The sequence below is a fragment of the Cryptotermes secundus genome, unplaced genomic scaffold (genome assembly GCF_002891405.2).
Source record: "Cryptotermes secundus unplaced genomic scaffold, Csec_1.0 scaffold833, whole genome shotgun sequence".
Classification (NCBI taxonomy): domain Eukaryota; kingdom Metazoa; phylum Arthropoda; class Insecta; order Blattodea; family Kalotermitidae; genus Cryptotermes; species Cryptotermes secundus.
Genome location: NW_019725852.1, coordinates 16,675 through 33,116, shown reverse-complemented (window position 1 = coordinate 33,116; position 16,442 = coordinate 16,675). Strand labels below are relative to the sequence as shown.

The 16,442-nt window shown below is 39.7% G+C and overlaps 1 protein-coding gene across 1 annotated transcript; it reads left to right on the top strand.

Annotated features, from left to right (window-relative positions):
- Positions 1-5,686: 5,686 nt before the first annotated feature.
- Positions 5,687-15,593, top strand: LOC111863804 (integrator complex subunit 11). Its single transcript, XM_023850515.2, has 2 exons — positions 5,687-8,972; positions 15,268-15,593. The coding sequence occupies exon 1, from the start codon at positions 6,084-6,086 to the stop codon at positions 7,869-7,871; it is 1,788 nt and encodes a 595-aa protein (XP_023706283.1). The 5' UTR covers positions 5,687-6,083; the 3' UTR covers positions 7,872-8,972; positions 15,268-15,593.
- The last annotated feature ends 849 nt before the right edge of the window (positions 15,594-16,442 follow it).

The following is a 16,442-nucleotide window of genomic DNA, read 5'->3' as shown; positions in this document are numbered from 1 at the left end:
TTCCCCTGCCAATCTTCATTCCACCAATTGCTCCACAATCACCCTCACCTATCATCTGGGGCTGGTACAATAGGCCAGAAGTGGCCACAGTACAACGGATTTAGTCCCACCCCACTAGCAATAAAAAATAATACCTAGCTGTTGCCTGCCTATATGCCACATAATATATGTGTGCAGGCCACACCGTTACGTCGACAAAGGAAGTTTCTGAAGAACGTAATGTTCAAGAATTGGGCCTTGTGGAGGGGTCGACCCCCTCCGAAACGAAAAAAATGGAATAGTACACAGGAGGAGCCGGCAACGTAGAAACACCGGCCTCCATAGCAAGTATGGATGAAGACTGAATGAGCGAGGAATGAATGTGATACCACTGGATCTTCTGGCACGTAGCAGGAAACCGCTCGAGACGAGCTGGTATTGAGAGGGGAGCGGATGTAACGGACGAAGAATAGTCGCTGCAAGAGGAGTAGCCAGATAAGAATGAAGAAGACGTTGGAAGAACAGCCGGCAAATAAAAGGAACCGGGATGCAACGTTAGGCTATTCGGGATGAACAGCCTTAACGAGGGAGCAGTGTGACGTGTTGTGCTATGCAGGACACCCCTCCCCCCGCCAGTGGTGATGTAACACCATCCGATCACTGTCATTTGACTGTCACATGACTTTGACTTTGACTTGAATGTGACATTGACTTGACTTGAGCAGAAGTTGAATGCTGTCTGTTAGACAGAAGAAGCTGTGTGTTAGTATGTGGGGGTTCCCACAAGTGTAATCATAAACTACAGTTACAGTGTTTTGGTGAGTTCTTCGTAATTCTGGCTTATATGGATTGATAATAGTTGCAGGTAAGGAGGCAAAATTAGTGCAAAAGATACTGAAGTTGAAAAGTGAACAGTTATCTTAATCATGAAGCCTAATCTGTTATTAGGTAGTTAATTTTAAGAAATAAATTAATGTCACTAAGATTGGAAGTATTAGATCTAAAATACATAGGTAAGTCAAAAAGTAAGTTACAAATGGATATAGAACTTAAACAAATAAGAGTACTGATTTAAAAAATGCTTTTATTTCTCAACATAATCTCCCTGTATATTGAGGCACTTGTCCCATCGTTTCACAAGGCCCTGAAAACCAGCAGCAAAAATTCTTTGGGCTGCTATCGGAACCAGTCGGTGACTTCCCTTTCTACAGCTTCATCGTTGGGAAACTGTTCAGCCGAAAGATGATGTTTAAGAGGAGAGAACAATTGGAAGTCGCATGACAGGTTAGGTTTTCACAAAGTCTGTGCACGATGGGTGCCGCACATACTGACCCCACAACACAAAATGCAAAGAATGGGTCTGGCATTACAGCATCTCAATCGCTACTCCGACAGACACAATATGCTAGCCTGAATTGTCACAGGTGATGAGTCTTGCTCCAAGCGACTTCTATTTGTTTGGCCCTCTTATACATCATCTTTCGGCTGAGCATTTTCCCGACGATGAAGCTGTAGAAAGGGAAGTCACCGCCTGGTTCCGACAGCAGCCCAAAGAATTTTATGCTGCTGGTTTTCAGAGACTTGTGAAATGATGGGACAAGTGCCTCAGTGTACAGGGAGATCATGTTGAAGAATAAAAGCATTTTTCAAATCAGTACTCTTTATTTGTTTAAGTTCTATATCCATTTGTAACTTACTTACTGACTTACCCTTGTATATTCATGTCAATGTCAAGACTGTGGTCTTCTGGGACATTACACTGTGTAGTCTGGTAGATGGTTAGCAGCATTTTTTGTTGACTTCATCTTCACGTTAAAGATGGTAATTGCCTACCACCCCACATGATGTCTTCCTAGAAGGTTGAATTCTTAGAGAAAGTAAATGTGTACTCCACTCTTACTTACTTACTTACTCATGGAGCTGAGCCCTTCTTGAGGAGCCGCCAATTCTGCAGCTACTCAAGAATTTCCCAGCATTTTATGGAACCTGAAGGTTCATCACCATGTTCACAAGAGCCCTCCACTGGTCCCTATCCTGAGCCAGATTTATCCAATCCATACCATCCTATCTCTCTAAGATCCATTCTAATATTGTCCACCCACCTATGCCTTGGTCTTCCCTGTGGTCTCTTTCCTTCTGGCTTTCCCACCAATATCCTATACGCATTCGTCTCCCCCTTTCGTGCTACATGACCTGCCCACCTCATCCTCCTTGACTTGATCATTCTAATTATACTTGGAGAAGAGTACAAGTTATGAAGCTCCTCATTATGCAGTTTTCTCCAACCTCCAGTGATTTCATCTTTCTTTGGTCCAAATATTCTCCTCAACACCCTGTTCTCAAACACCCTCAGTCTATGAAGAGAGTCGTCTTCTGGGTTTAGGCACCGTGTATTCTTCGTGTTGGCCGACGTTTCGGAGGAACGTAACGCCTCCATCTTCCTCCGAAACGTCGGCCAACACGAAGAATACACGGTGCCTAAACCCAGAAGACGACTCTCTTCATTGTCATCGCCGTGAAAACCTCAAAACCCTCAGTCTATGTTCCTCCCTTAATATCAGAGACCAGGTTTCACACCCATACAGAACCACAGGCACTCCACTCACATGTTTCAAATATATTTTATTGGCCTCAGTTTCCACTTACAGCTGATGCTGTAGGAACGAAAGTTATTTCTTCTTCATGTCATTAAATGTGTAGTCTCACTGATTTAAATCCTGTATGAGACATCCTGTGACATGCCCAACTTCCCCCCCTTTCAAGTCGTTCCCTTCAGTTCCTACATCCTATGAGCAGTTGTATGGTAAAGTTAAAGTTGTCCCTGTGTTTAACTAATCAAACGCCATGCCATGAAGGCATATCGGGGAGGGGATGTATAGACTCACATTTTTCTTGACCTTGGCACTAGTTGGAGGTGAGTGGTCAGCTTCACGCACCTGCCGCTTTACCCCTGGCAAAAGAGTTCCTGATACCCATTGGATAGGAGGGTGGGTGAACCCCAGAGCCAGTCTGGACAACTCACCGATTGTATGACATATTTAAATTCTATTGAATCATATTAACTTTCATTATCTGTTGAAGTGTCAAGATAAACTAATATTTAAATATGTATGTATTTACTTCAGTAGAAAATTTTGCAAACAAATACCACTAGTCAGTATGTTTGATTGCAGATGGTACTGCTGGTCAGAATTTCTTTTCTCCACCATTTCACATGATGATACAAGCAGAGGCTTCTGTTCTTTGACTGAGATTTGTTACTTTCCTTCTAGGTATTACAATAAATAGTGGCTAGAAGTTCAGAGAAGGAATGACTCTCAAATTAAAGCAAGGTTTACTTATATAATTAAAAATGATGGGAATGAAGTTTGGAGTTGCAACCACAACACTTGTGCATCACTAACAGGCATGGCTGCCATACATATTTATGAGATTACAGCATAAGCTGCACATTATCTGGGCGTTGATTACAATGTTCTCGGATGTGAAGCAGTGCCTGCTGCTCCCTTGGATATTGTTGCTTTCCTCATCAATGTCACAGTATATACCAGTTAAAATTTCAAAGAAGGACTAGTACTTACACATCATATTCATTGTAAATTATATCTGGTAGGTTATTTATAAGATAACATACAGGTGAAGTTATCCCTGGGCTTAATTAATTAAGCAGCATGCCATGAAGACATGGGGGAGTGGAGGCATAGCTCCACCATTCTTAACCTCAGCACCTCCGCTTTAGTGCTAGGGAAACTATCCCTGGTAGCTGTTGTGTAGGAAGCTAGGCGGGACTCAGAGCCAGTCTGGGCATTACTCGGAAGAGAAAACCTCTTGCTTTACTTGGAATTGAACCCCAATTTCTCGGGTGTCCAGACCAATCTTAGTTGATATAATGACTGAGCTATCCTGGCTCCATATTTACAGGGTTCCCTAGTAAAAAAACACCAAAGCGGTCATTATCGTTGTCATTGGGACTTCAATGAACAGTTCAAACGATATGATCTTGCATGTGTTTATGGCAAAGAAAGAGTGACAAAAGATGATGGAAGTGGAAAAAGGAAAATATAGCTTCTCAAGAAATAAATATAGCATACTGTTAACCTTAAACTATAGTTTCTAAATCCATTGACAGAAAGAAGTGCAGAGTGTGCAATAAATTTCAAGTGATCTATAAACTGTTACCTGTGCTAAAGAAAATAATGGTGATCAAATTTCATCCACAGGGAAACATCTTATAACAATATTTAACCACAGAAATTGAAAGAATTTGCATAATGGGGGGTGGAGTCCAGCTGGGTCCACTTGGCATGGCGGCTACTGATTAGCCTATTGTACCTGCCTCAGCGCCAATTTGTTCACCACAAATCCCACTTGACCTTACCCGGGCTTGAACACGGGCCACCACAGTGGGAAGCCAGCGACTAACCACTTGAGCTATGGCGCGACCTCTAAATTGAAAGAAAGTAACATATACATGTAACGAAANCAGAGAGCGCCTACACTGGACAACACATGAACAGCGATAAAAACAAGAAGTGGCCGCTGCAGCACCGTAGATATAGGGCATGTACCCTGAAAAATTTTAATTTGAAAAAGAAAGAGAACAAAGATCTTATAGACATTTTAACTTGAATTAAGGTTTAAAAAGTGCTAATTTAAAAATCAAATCGACGCGTGTAGATTAACAAAGATTTTATACAATTAGAAAGACTGGGATTTTTACATTTTTAACAAGCAGTGTAACAGTTACGTGAGTGATACACACCTGATGATGGCCATTTAGGGCCGAAACATGTAGTGTGGAGGAGGAAAAAGAAGTAAAAACTACAATAAAATTGTTGCACTTAAGACGGTATTTGTCCATAGAAATTAAATATTTTTCGATCACAATACACTAACAGGGAAGTCAAGAAGTTTCAAGTCTGTAGTAGTAGTATACTGTGCAGCAAATTCCTTGTGTTTGGCTGTTCTCTATTTGGTCCATGGTTGGCAACAGGAAATTCACTCTATGTTATATGTCACCTCAGCTCATTTTAATAACAATGGAATAAGATTTTAAATTGTCAGGCCTATGATGATACCTACCGTGATTTTCGCAGTACCCTTCAGAATATTTCTTGGTATGTTAATGCAGTGATTTAAATTTGAAATTTCTATTTGTCTTCACATTGAGGCCTTTGAAATTTTAAGGAAATGAATTAAGTTAATCATAGGCAAAGAGTATCGTTGTTTTGGATGTGGGTGTGTAATACGATATTTAACAATGCTCGGCTAATTGGAGAGATTATGTAAGGACATGTATGTAGGAACAGTGAAACAAATATGCCGTGTATTTGCAATGATAATTCAGAAATTTTGAATAGCTGGTGCTTTAACCAAAGAACGGCCCTTCGTAACCCAGAATTTGTCCATGCTCACATTTAATAACCTGTAAGATGATATCTTGTGCACTAAGTTTTTGTTTGTGCCCTGTACCTTCGATTGTAATAGAACGGATGCTTTTTTCCGTACCATCCAACTGTCGAATGATTTTTAACTCTATTATTATTATTATTAGTTAGAGCACCTTCAAAACTTTCAAAACTGCATACGTATAACTTTATTGTTTTCTTAATGTAAAATATTTGGCACATCACTGGTTGTATCCTACATTTTCCTGTAGGAATGATGCATAACCGATGAATTTTAGTTGCTAGCGGTTGGTAGTCCTTTGAATTTGGGAGCAGAAATCAGTCAACCGTAAACAAGTGTATTGGTTATGTACTGTTGTTCGTTGCGTTATTGGAAGACGTAGGAGGTTGTGGTGGATGGGTAGTGTAAAATATTAATAATTTATGTTGTAACACAAGAAATGAACAAGGTGGTGAATGCAGTTTTCGATAATTACCCATATGGCAAGATTAATGAAATGCACAACGCAACATGTTTTGTGAGCATACAATTTTTAGAAGGAATGTGGCTTGGACATTGAACCTTACTGGAACGTATATCTGTGTGTATTTGAGGATGGAATCTCGTCTCGTTTGAATTATATCGTCAGTGTGATTATGATTTAATAAAGAGCATTGAACGAAGTTCAGCAACGGTTGCCAAGTAATCAATTTAGAATGCCAGAAATAAAGATTACGCCCCTAGGAGCTGGTCAGGATGTTGGAAGAAGTTGTATTTTACTCTCATTAGGTGGAAAAAATATAATGCTCGATTGTGGCATGCATATGGGATTTAATGATGAGCGGAGATTTCCTGACTTCACTTATATTGCTCCAGAGGGACCTCTGACAAGTTACATTGACTGTGTAATAATTTCTCATTTTCATTTAGATCACTGCGGTGCTTTACCATATTTCACTGAAATGGTTGGCTATACGGGCCCAATCTATATGACTCATCCAACAAAAGCCATTGCTCCTATTCTGTTGGAAGATATGCGTAAAGTAGCTGTTGAGCGTAAAGGGGAGAGTAATTTTTTCACATCTCAGAACATTAAGGACTGCATGAAGAAAGTAGTGGCAGTAACGTTACATCAGTCAGTCATGGTAGATGGGCAGTTGGAGATAAAGGCTTATTACGCAGGTCACGTGTTAGGTGCTGCTATGTTTTGGATCCGTGTTGGTTCTCAGTCTGTTGTATATACTGGAGACTACAACATGACACCAGATCGTCATCTTGGAGCTGCTTGGATTGACAAATGTCGCCCAGACCTTCTTATAAGTGAGTCTACATATGCCACCACAATCAGGGACTCCAAACGCTGCAGGGAGCGAGACTTCTTGAAGAAGATACATGAATGTGTGGATCGAGGTGGCAAAGTTTTGATTCCCGTATTTGCTCTTGGAAGAGCACAAGAATTGTGCATTCTACTTGAAACATATTGGGAGCGAATGAACTTGAAAGTGCCTATCTATTTTGCTGTTGGTCTTACTGAAAAAGCGAATAACTATTACAAAATGTTCATTACATGGACAAATCAGAAAATCCGTAAAACATTTGTTCAGAGAAATATGTTCGATTTCAAGCATATTAAACCATTTGACAAAGCTTATATTGATAACCCAGGGGCAATGGTTGTATTTGCCACTCCTGGCATGCTTCATGCTGGCCTGTCGCTGCAGATCTTCAAGAGGTGGGCACCCAATGAAAATAACATGGTGATTATGCCTGGATTCTGTGTTGTGGGAACTGTTGGTCACAAAGTCCTTAATGGTGCAAAGAAAATAGAATTTGAAAACAGACAAATAGTAGAAGTAAAGATGTCAGTGCAATATATGTCATTTTCAGCGCATGCTGATGCCAAAGGAATCATGCAGCTGATTCAGTACTGTGAGCCCAAGAATGTTATGCTGGTTCACGGAGAAGCAGCCAAGATGGAGTTTCTAAAAGAGAAGATAAAGAAAGAATTTGATTTAGAATGTTATATGCCTGCCAATGGTGAAACTTGTGTTGTGAACACTTCTATGACAATCCCAGTGGATGTTTCACTGAAGCTTCTGAAGGCCGAAGCCCAGAAAAATAACTCTTTACCTCCGGATCCTAAGCGACCACGTGTAATGCATGGTGTGTTGGTTATGAAAGATAATTCCATGTGTCTGATGGATGTTGATGATGCTTGCAAAGAAGCTGGAATTAACAGGCATCTTGTTAGGTTCACCTCAACATTAAGAATGGAAGACCCTGGGCCTGCAAGTAAAACTGCTGAGAAGTTATTGCAGCTGATTAAGACACGCCTTAAAGACTGGCATGTTCAGCTAACAGAAGGATCAATTTCAGTGGAATCTGTGTTGGTGAAAGTGGAAGGCAGCGAGGAGGAACAGAAGAATGTCTATGTGTCTTGGGATAATCAGGATGAAGAACTTGGGAGTTATATACTTGGCCTGCTGAAAACCATGGGACATTAAAACTCATAGTAGTGAGGTCGTGGTGGCACATGAGTAATTTCTGCATTGGTAATAAGACAGAACTGGACACAATCGAGAGAAAACATTTGGAAGGTCTGCACTCTAGAGAATGACTTGCTCGTCATGTCCCCAGAAAGAAGTTCTACAGACAGTGGGAATGGCTGCTTGAGGCTTCACCTCTCTGCCTACTGTTGTATTTCTTCCTCAGTCCCCCACTGCCCTCTGTCATCCAGCTCATTTCTAGCCAAGATTTTTGCTACCAACATTCCTAGTACCAAAATGGCTAGATGACAGAGGAGCGGGAAATGTGTAACACCTGGAAGGAGATGTGGAGGGGGTAAATATATGGGATGTTTTATCTTGCCTCATAGTCAGTTTTGGTGGTCTTGTACAAACAGCACAAAATAGCATGTTACCTGTTCTGTATTATGTAATATTGCACACACAGCCTGGGTGTGTCTTCACAACATGGACAGTACTTCATTCCACTGATTACTGTTAAGTTAGGGCCTAGTAACATTTACATTCAGTGATGTCTTCTGGGTGTGATGTGAGCTAGAACAGTTCTGTAGGTCTCTCTCCAAGGAGCAGAATCCTTGAGAAAGTGACAGTTGGCAACCTTTGAAAAGATTCCCAGCCTTTATGGAACCCACTGCTGGAGCCTCTCCAGAACCAGATGCATTCAGTTCTCTTCCTGGAACTTCCATCTCTGTTCGCAGGTTTGCCAAGTACTGTCTTCCATTCTGGTTTTCAGGTAAAATACTGAATGCGTTTCATTATTCCACTGTGCTTCATATACTACCCATCTTCCCCTTGATTTGACAACCCTAATAATATTCAGTGTAGTGTACAAATTATGATTCTTCTTATGTAATTTTCTCCAACCTCTCTTAGGTCAGAATATAAACCTGTAGTGTAGTAACTACAGAGAGTTTTTTAACATTGTTGAGTGGTTCATGGCTCTGCCCTTCATGGTGGCTGGTGCACTGCCTGCTGTGAAGCACATACAGATTTGCCGATGAATCAGCATGCCTGTTGGGCAATAACATATGGAATCAAGGGAAGTAACTTGTGGACCGCTTGACAACATCATATTTCACGGTGAGCAGTGCAGTTCATGTGTCTGACCTTAGATTTGTCTGCAGTAGGCAGCAGTTAGCTCCATTTGTCCTCAGTTAGAGTTAATGAACAGTGAGGTACATCATGGGGAAGTATACTTTAGAGCAGTGTTTCTCAACCTTTTTAAAGCCCAAGGACCAGTAATATGTCTGAAAAATTCTACAGACCACTAAGTTATGTAGGCCTTTTCTTTAACCTATGTTGTATTACCAATATTCTGGATTACTGTGCCATTTATAACATAATAAATCTGAAAGCATGTTTTGAATGCATATGGAAACAATTCATTAAATTATTAGAAGTGAATCATCATTGAACAAAGTTTACTTTATTAAACAAATAAAGAATTGATTGTCGATTGATTGATTGATTGTTGAGCTTGTTGGCCCATATGGAGCTCAGTATTGGTCACCTTCAGTCGAAGATCGGCGCTCACACTAAGATGATTTCTATATTTTGTTTTTATTTGAAGGAGCGATGAAAATCCTTTCTCGCAAAGATAGGTTATTGAGAACTGCATGACGATCTTCAGTGCTTCATCGGATAATTCGGGAAATTCACTTCTTACTGAAGACGAGATCCAGAAATGGACCAAACCAAGAACATGGAATTTCATTTTAAGCCCACTGTCACTTTAAAGCTCAAGTAACTGTTCTTTTTTTTTGATAACAAAAGGTTGTTCTCATGATAGTAAGCCTGAAATGGATCACGAATTCACAGAAATTTCTCACAGAAGTTACTCCGAAAATATGTTTCAAACTTCTGTTTCACAGTTTTTGAGGTGGTCACAAACCCTTTGCAGAAACTCAGAATCAACAGAAATATGAGGGGGGGACCCAAAAATAACCGGAATTTATTTTTGTTATTTTTTATTTTTGCATTTTTATTGAACTGTATATTAGTCCCCTTCAAAGTATTGTCCATGTGCATTAATGCACTTGTCCCAATGCTTTGTGGACAATGCCATTCACATAAAAAAAACAAATCAACATTGTTTTCACATTGGATCGCACNGTGCTCCATGAGATGTTCGTTTCCTCAGAAAGTTGGTCAATGGTCCTTTGACGATCTTCATCAATTGCACGTTTGATTTTGGCAATGTTTTCGTCATTTCTTCCTGTCGAAGGACGCCCGGGGCGTGGCATGTCTTCTGTTGACATGTTGCCAGATTTGAAACGGGAAAACCACTCGTAGACCTGTGATTTCCCCAAAGCATCATCATTAAAGGCTTGCCGAAGCATCCCAACAGTCTCGGCTGCAGTTTTCCCTAACAGAAAGCAAAATTTCACGCACACTCTTTGTTCCTTCTGGTCGGCCATCTCACTAATCGCCAAAGGGTTGAAATAGGAACGCACATAACAGAGCACCACAGACAAACCACTTAACTCAGACGGACGCCAGCTCACTAACAGTCGCGGGAGACCCCCAGCTAACACCACCTAGCAGCACGACTCGTAACTACAAAGCATGCGCACGCAACAGGTCAGTTCTGGTTATTTTTGGGTCGCCCCTCATATCATTTTCCACCAGAAAGGATTCCAATGTTGGAAAAGGTCGAATTTGTCTGTCTTGTACATAACACCATTTGTTATAACAAATTCATAACACCAGTTTTTTCTTGAATGCCTTAGTTTTGTCATAGGCATCAAGAACAGTTAAAGAATTTCCCTGAAGAGAGAGATTTGGTTCATTTAATTTAGGAAAAATGTCAGAAAGATAGGATAGTGGTAATAACCATGCTACGTCAACAAGGAGTGATACAAAATCAGAATTATGTTCATTTACAAACAGTAAAACTTTGTGCCTTAATTGAAATAACCTTGTTAGTATTTTGCCCCTGGAAAGCCAGCGAATTTCAGAATGAAGCAAAAGTTATGTATATTCACTGCTCATTTCGTCACGGAGTATGGAAAATAACCTGTTACTTAATGGTCGAGCCTTAATACAGTCAACTAGTTTTAGAGCGTTGTCTAGCACAGTTTTAAATTCTGGTAGCATTCCTTTGGAGGCCAACACTTCCCTATGTATGAAAAATATACCCAGTTCATATCTGGAGCTACTTCCTTGACCTTAGAAACAACCCCACCCTGCCCGCCTGTAAGGGCACCAGCTCCTTCCGAACAGAAGCCCACACATTTTCCCCACTGGATCCCATTGTCTCTTATGTAATTATTGAGAGTATGAAAGTTATTCTTCAGTTGTTTGGGTTGACAAAGTTCTACAAAACAGAGTATCGTCCTGAATGTTATCATGTGCAAATCTTACGTAGCATATTAAGTGTGTATCATTTGCAACAGCAGTAGTCTTGTCTATTTGTAATGCACAATAAGGGATCTGCTTAACTCTCTTGATTAACTGAGGTTCTTCATCTCCTTCCATATCGTTAATTCAGCAACTGATAGTGTCATTTGAAAGAGGAATGAAATCAGTGTCTTTTAGTAACTTGTTGCCAAACATAGTTTTAACACATCTTTTATAGCTGGAAGAAGTACATTTTCTCTGATAGAATGTGGTTTCCCTGTTTTTTTTTTGCTATGTGCAAACTTATGAGGTAGGATGATTCCAGTGCCTTGTTATTAATCAAACCCATGACTGAAACTAAGCGTTGCTGACTTATTTTTCACATCGCAATGTTTAGTTTCTAAATGTCGTCAGAGTTTTGCAGATTTCATGCACTCATTCGACAACACTTCATAACACAAAACACATGAAGTTTCTGTTCCCGTTCATCACCATACCAAGTAAACCCGAATTCCAAATATGAACTGTCATATTTTCTACTGTATTTTTTCTTTGAACTGCTTTCTTCTTCAACTTTAATAGTATGCATTTACTCACCGTTACAAAACGTGTATCACAGTTGGGGTTAGTATCGCCTGTTTCATATGCTTTTCTTTGAAAGTCCCTGTTCTAAGCCACTTTTCCATTATTAAAAATGTTTCCAAAAAATATAAAGACTGGAGTTAACTCATGACACACTTTGTTCAACTATCACACAGCATTTATGAAGATATACTGAGTGTTTGTTGAAGGAGGAAAACTTTCAGTCATAAATAACAATAAACAACAACCAATTGGCTGAAATGTGGATAACACATGTTTACTTCAAATCTAACAAAACAGCATACATACATACATACATATTTATTTCGTTCCAGAGATCTACAATTGGCAGTGCTGCCTTGAGATATAGAACATGTCAATAAAAAGTACATTTAAAATGATAAATTGTTAAAAATTAAATATCCAAGACATTTAAAAAGGTCACATATAATTGTAGTACATTAACAGTTGTAGAACACAAACAAGTAACATATCAAACCAAATCACAGACACGAAAGGGAAAGCAAGGGAAAGTGGGAGCAATAAAGCTAATGCTGTTCAGTGTACCCTTCTTTTATTAGCCGTCTTTCTGCAGCTACCAATTACTGGCAGGGTCCCTCATCTGAAGTTAGTGACATTGCAGTCGCACCCTCATACCCTGGAAATACTGGTTTCTTTTCTGGTCATTGAACTTTTCATGGGATTTAGAAAGCTTGTTTCTTTTCAGTGTCCATTTTATTTCTACAATTTCTACAATTTTTACTTATTTAATTATAAATTCTTTTGTTTGGATAATTTTTAACTTAATTTATGTCTGCTTAAGGACCCCCTGTCCCATCATCGTGGACCACAGGTTGAGAAACTCTGCTTTAGAGCAACATTTATTTCTGTATGACACCTACATGAACTATGGATCTGCTAGAAAGTATTGGCAAAAATTTTGACGTGTTTCATGTCAAAAAAGTTCCCAGCAGACAAACAAGTCACAGTTTAGTGAATAAACTTAAAACAGTGGGACTCTTAATGGAGAAGAAATTAAAATATAAGCACCGAGTGCTTACTGAGGAGAAGTTAGATGACACAGGGGCCAGACTTGAACATACACCTAGAACCACTGATTGGCCTATTGTAGCCTGCCCTGGGTGATTATGATGATGGAGAATTTGGTGGAATGAAGATTAGAAGGGGAAAACGAAATACTTGGAGAAAACCCTCCCCAGCACCACTTTGTCCAACACAAATCCCACTTGACCAGACCCGGGATCGAACCTGGGCTGCCACAGTGGGATGCCAGTGACTAACCATAATATACATGTTACTTGAAGGCTGAAAAGTGGTTTGGAGGTGTGACATGCAGATGTGGCATCTGTATTATAAGACTTCCACCTTGTTCAGATACTTTCTGATTATACCTTAATTTTTTAACTAGCATTCTTTATGTGACTGAGTTTAATGTGTGACTTCAGCTTCCAGGAACAAGCCATGCTGAATGCTGGCAAATGTAATGTTTACCAAAACATTGGAAAACGTTCAACTTAGAACTTACTTGTTAGCTGCCCTTTGCCTTTCTTGTTACAGCAGATTGTAAACAAGGCTTCTGTGAGATATTTTATTTGCTTTTAAAAAAGTAAAGGTGTCCCTGTGTTTAACTAATTAAACACTATGCTATGGAGGTGTATGGGGGAGTGGATATGTAGATCCAGATTTTCTTGATCTTGGCACTAGCTGGAGGTGCGTGGTCAGATTCATGCCCCTGCTGCTTTACCCCTGGGGGAAAGCCCCTGGTACCCACTGGATAGGAGGCTGGGTGAGCCCCAGAGCCCGTCTGGATGACATGAAGAGAAAATTCTTGACTACTACAGCTCGAACTCTGACCTCTTGGTTGTCCAATACGTAGCCAGTTGCTATGTAGCAGCTATGCTATCCCAGCTCCTTCAGTGCTCTTATACAAGACAATATAACAGAACTCCCCGATAAATTCATATGTCATGAATTTGTCATGAACCCATGACTTCTCCACTTTTGCCATAATGTAGAAATTACATTTCTTCATCAGAAGCACCAGTGCCATTGTAATATTAAAATCAAGCATTGGTAATTCCTGTTGGGAATCTTGGACTCAGCACGATGCAATAATGCATGCGTTGTGGGTAAACCATGCCCAATGGTGACATAACAGTGGATGAGCTGTGTGACGTAACAGTGGATGCTGCTGTTGCTGCTAGGGTAACAGGCCAGTAAACACTTCCTGCCAGTGGCATGCGGTACTATTTTTGATTGGGGAAGCAGTGGTATCTAATAAATGAACTGATAACAATCAACTCACCAAAATTTACCTCACTTATTGAGTCAGTAAGGTCGTTTTGTATTCTGTTCGATAAACCTGTAAATACTGTACTGTTCTCAAGGTGAACATTGAGTTTATGATCATATTTCCTCAGCAAGTGAACTAATTCCACATAATTACCTCGGTCGATAGAATCAATGCTTTCGTCACGACCATGCAGGCATGATATCAGTCAAGTGTTATTGTCGGGCGCTTTTGATTGTCAAGTTGACAGTCAATTCGTGATTTCCCGAACATAAGTTGCATTGTTGAAATAATGTGAGTCTGAGAGGTCTCATGTCATTTCAATGCTTTATGAAGGTTGTTGATATCACCAAACCCAGTTTTGTTCCTATATTTTTTTTTCATTGGGAAACAATAGGCATGGCCAACAAAACAATTTTCCTATATTACAGCAACCGGATAGCCATTCTGTTTTAGAATACTGTTCCAAATTAAATTTTCTCACACATAATTTGGTTTGTGCTTTAAGTTCTGGCAACTCGCTTGTCGGTCGTCTTCTTTCTATAATTATTTTCTTTTCAGAAAAGTCCCTGCTGTTAAACTCCCCTTTTAAAAGGCTTTTGATTGCACAGTCACAGTCACGTCTGCCAGCATTCATTTTAGCTGTGGCCTGTGTGTGTAGTCTACTCACTCCCATGCCCATCTTACTGCAATATCAGATTTGCTTCCCTTAAAAGCGGATACCTTCCTTCTGATGTGTCAAAATACGATCACAAATACAATCTTACACCATATAAATATGCACTTAAAATATTTTAATAAAACTTAATGTTACCTATAACACCCAACAAGACTGAAATCACACATAAACAGTTAATTTTCACATAACCATTGAAAGAACCCAGTCCTTCGCTTCCATATCACAGGCATTAGCTAGCAAACTGAAAGTTGCTTCCTTGCCCACTTCGTGTGAGACGAATTATTACAAAGTTTAACGAAGGAAACTTGGTCCGCCCACCAAGCAGGGAAAGGGAGCAGGCGGAGGAGGCATGTGGCCTTGAGCAGGAATACACGCTAAATGACAATATTCAAATCCTTATCATTCAAATTGAATTATTCATACATGACTTCTTTTCTTTTCTTTTCGTTTCTTAACTACGGAAGCAATGCTTCCATGCACGGCACGCCACTGGTTCCCGCTGTGATGTAGGAGCGGGCGCCACTGCTGCTAGGGAAACAGGCAACAGAGTAAGAAGCCAGCTGAGGACCGAGTGAGGCACTGTGTGTTATGCCGAGTGAGAAGACAGTGTGTTGAGAGAAAACAGTGTGTCGACAGAAGCCAACATGGAGAGATGGACAGTTCTATAATATAGTGAGAGTTGTTAATACGAAAGGAGCAACTGTGAAAGGACTTGTTTAACATTTTGTGTTATAGTTATGTTGAATTGTAGCTACAGTGTTGAGTAATAAAGTGATGTCGCAAGAATACACTCCTCAAGGCCCTGTTTCCGCGACAATTCCAAAATGGGTGCTCTAGTGATCTTTCTAGTGCATTTTATGGTAGCACTATACTTACATATCTGATGTCATAAATCTCGCATCTCACTTAACATATGACACTGCAAGCACTTCTTTCAAAATTTTTGCTAAATAATCCATGATATGTATACAGTGGCCATCTTGTAGTGCACTCAATTTCACCTATCACTTCACAACATGTTTCGGCAACACAGTGCCATCGTCAGGTGTCCCAATTACGTTAATCTGTTGCATTGCTTGCCCTCATATGTTTTCACAACACCATTTAAAAAGTATTTTAAAAATGCATATTTGTCAACTATGATAAATTTACACTCGCTAAAATTTGTTAAGATAATTCATCTTATTTGTCTTAATTAAAACTTGCATGTGGTTCGTTCACTATGGGGTCGTTTTTCTTATTTTTTTGTGTAAACCGCGTCTTGTGATGTGTGTTGTGAAGTGACAGGTGAAATTAAGTGCACTACAAGACGGCCACTGTATACATATCATGGATGAAAATCAGTGCAACAGGACGCTAAAATATAACATTTTGCTAAATAAGCTTGCTATGTTATCAGATTGCTGATTGAAAGATGCTGTGAACAGATGTAATATAAAATGCACTGGAAAAAGTTACCAGGATAAACACATTTTGTAATTATCTACAGTATTAACATTGAATTTAATACTATCATGGCACTGGCACTTATGGTAAAACAAGATTAATTTCATCAACATGAGAATTAATGGAATGAAGTCTCTTTCTGTATGTTGCTATATGAATGAATGTGTGTAACTTACTATATTACACAATTATC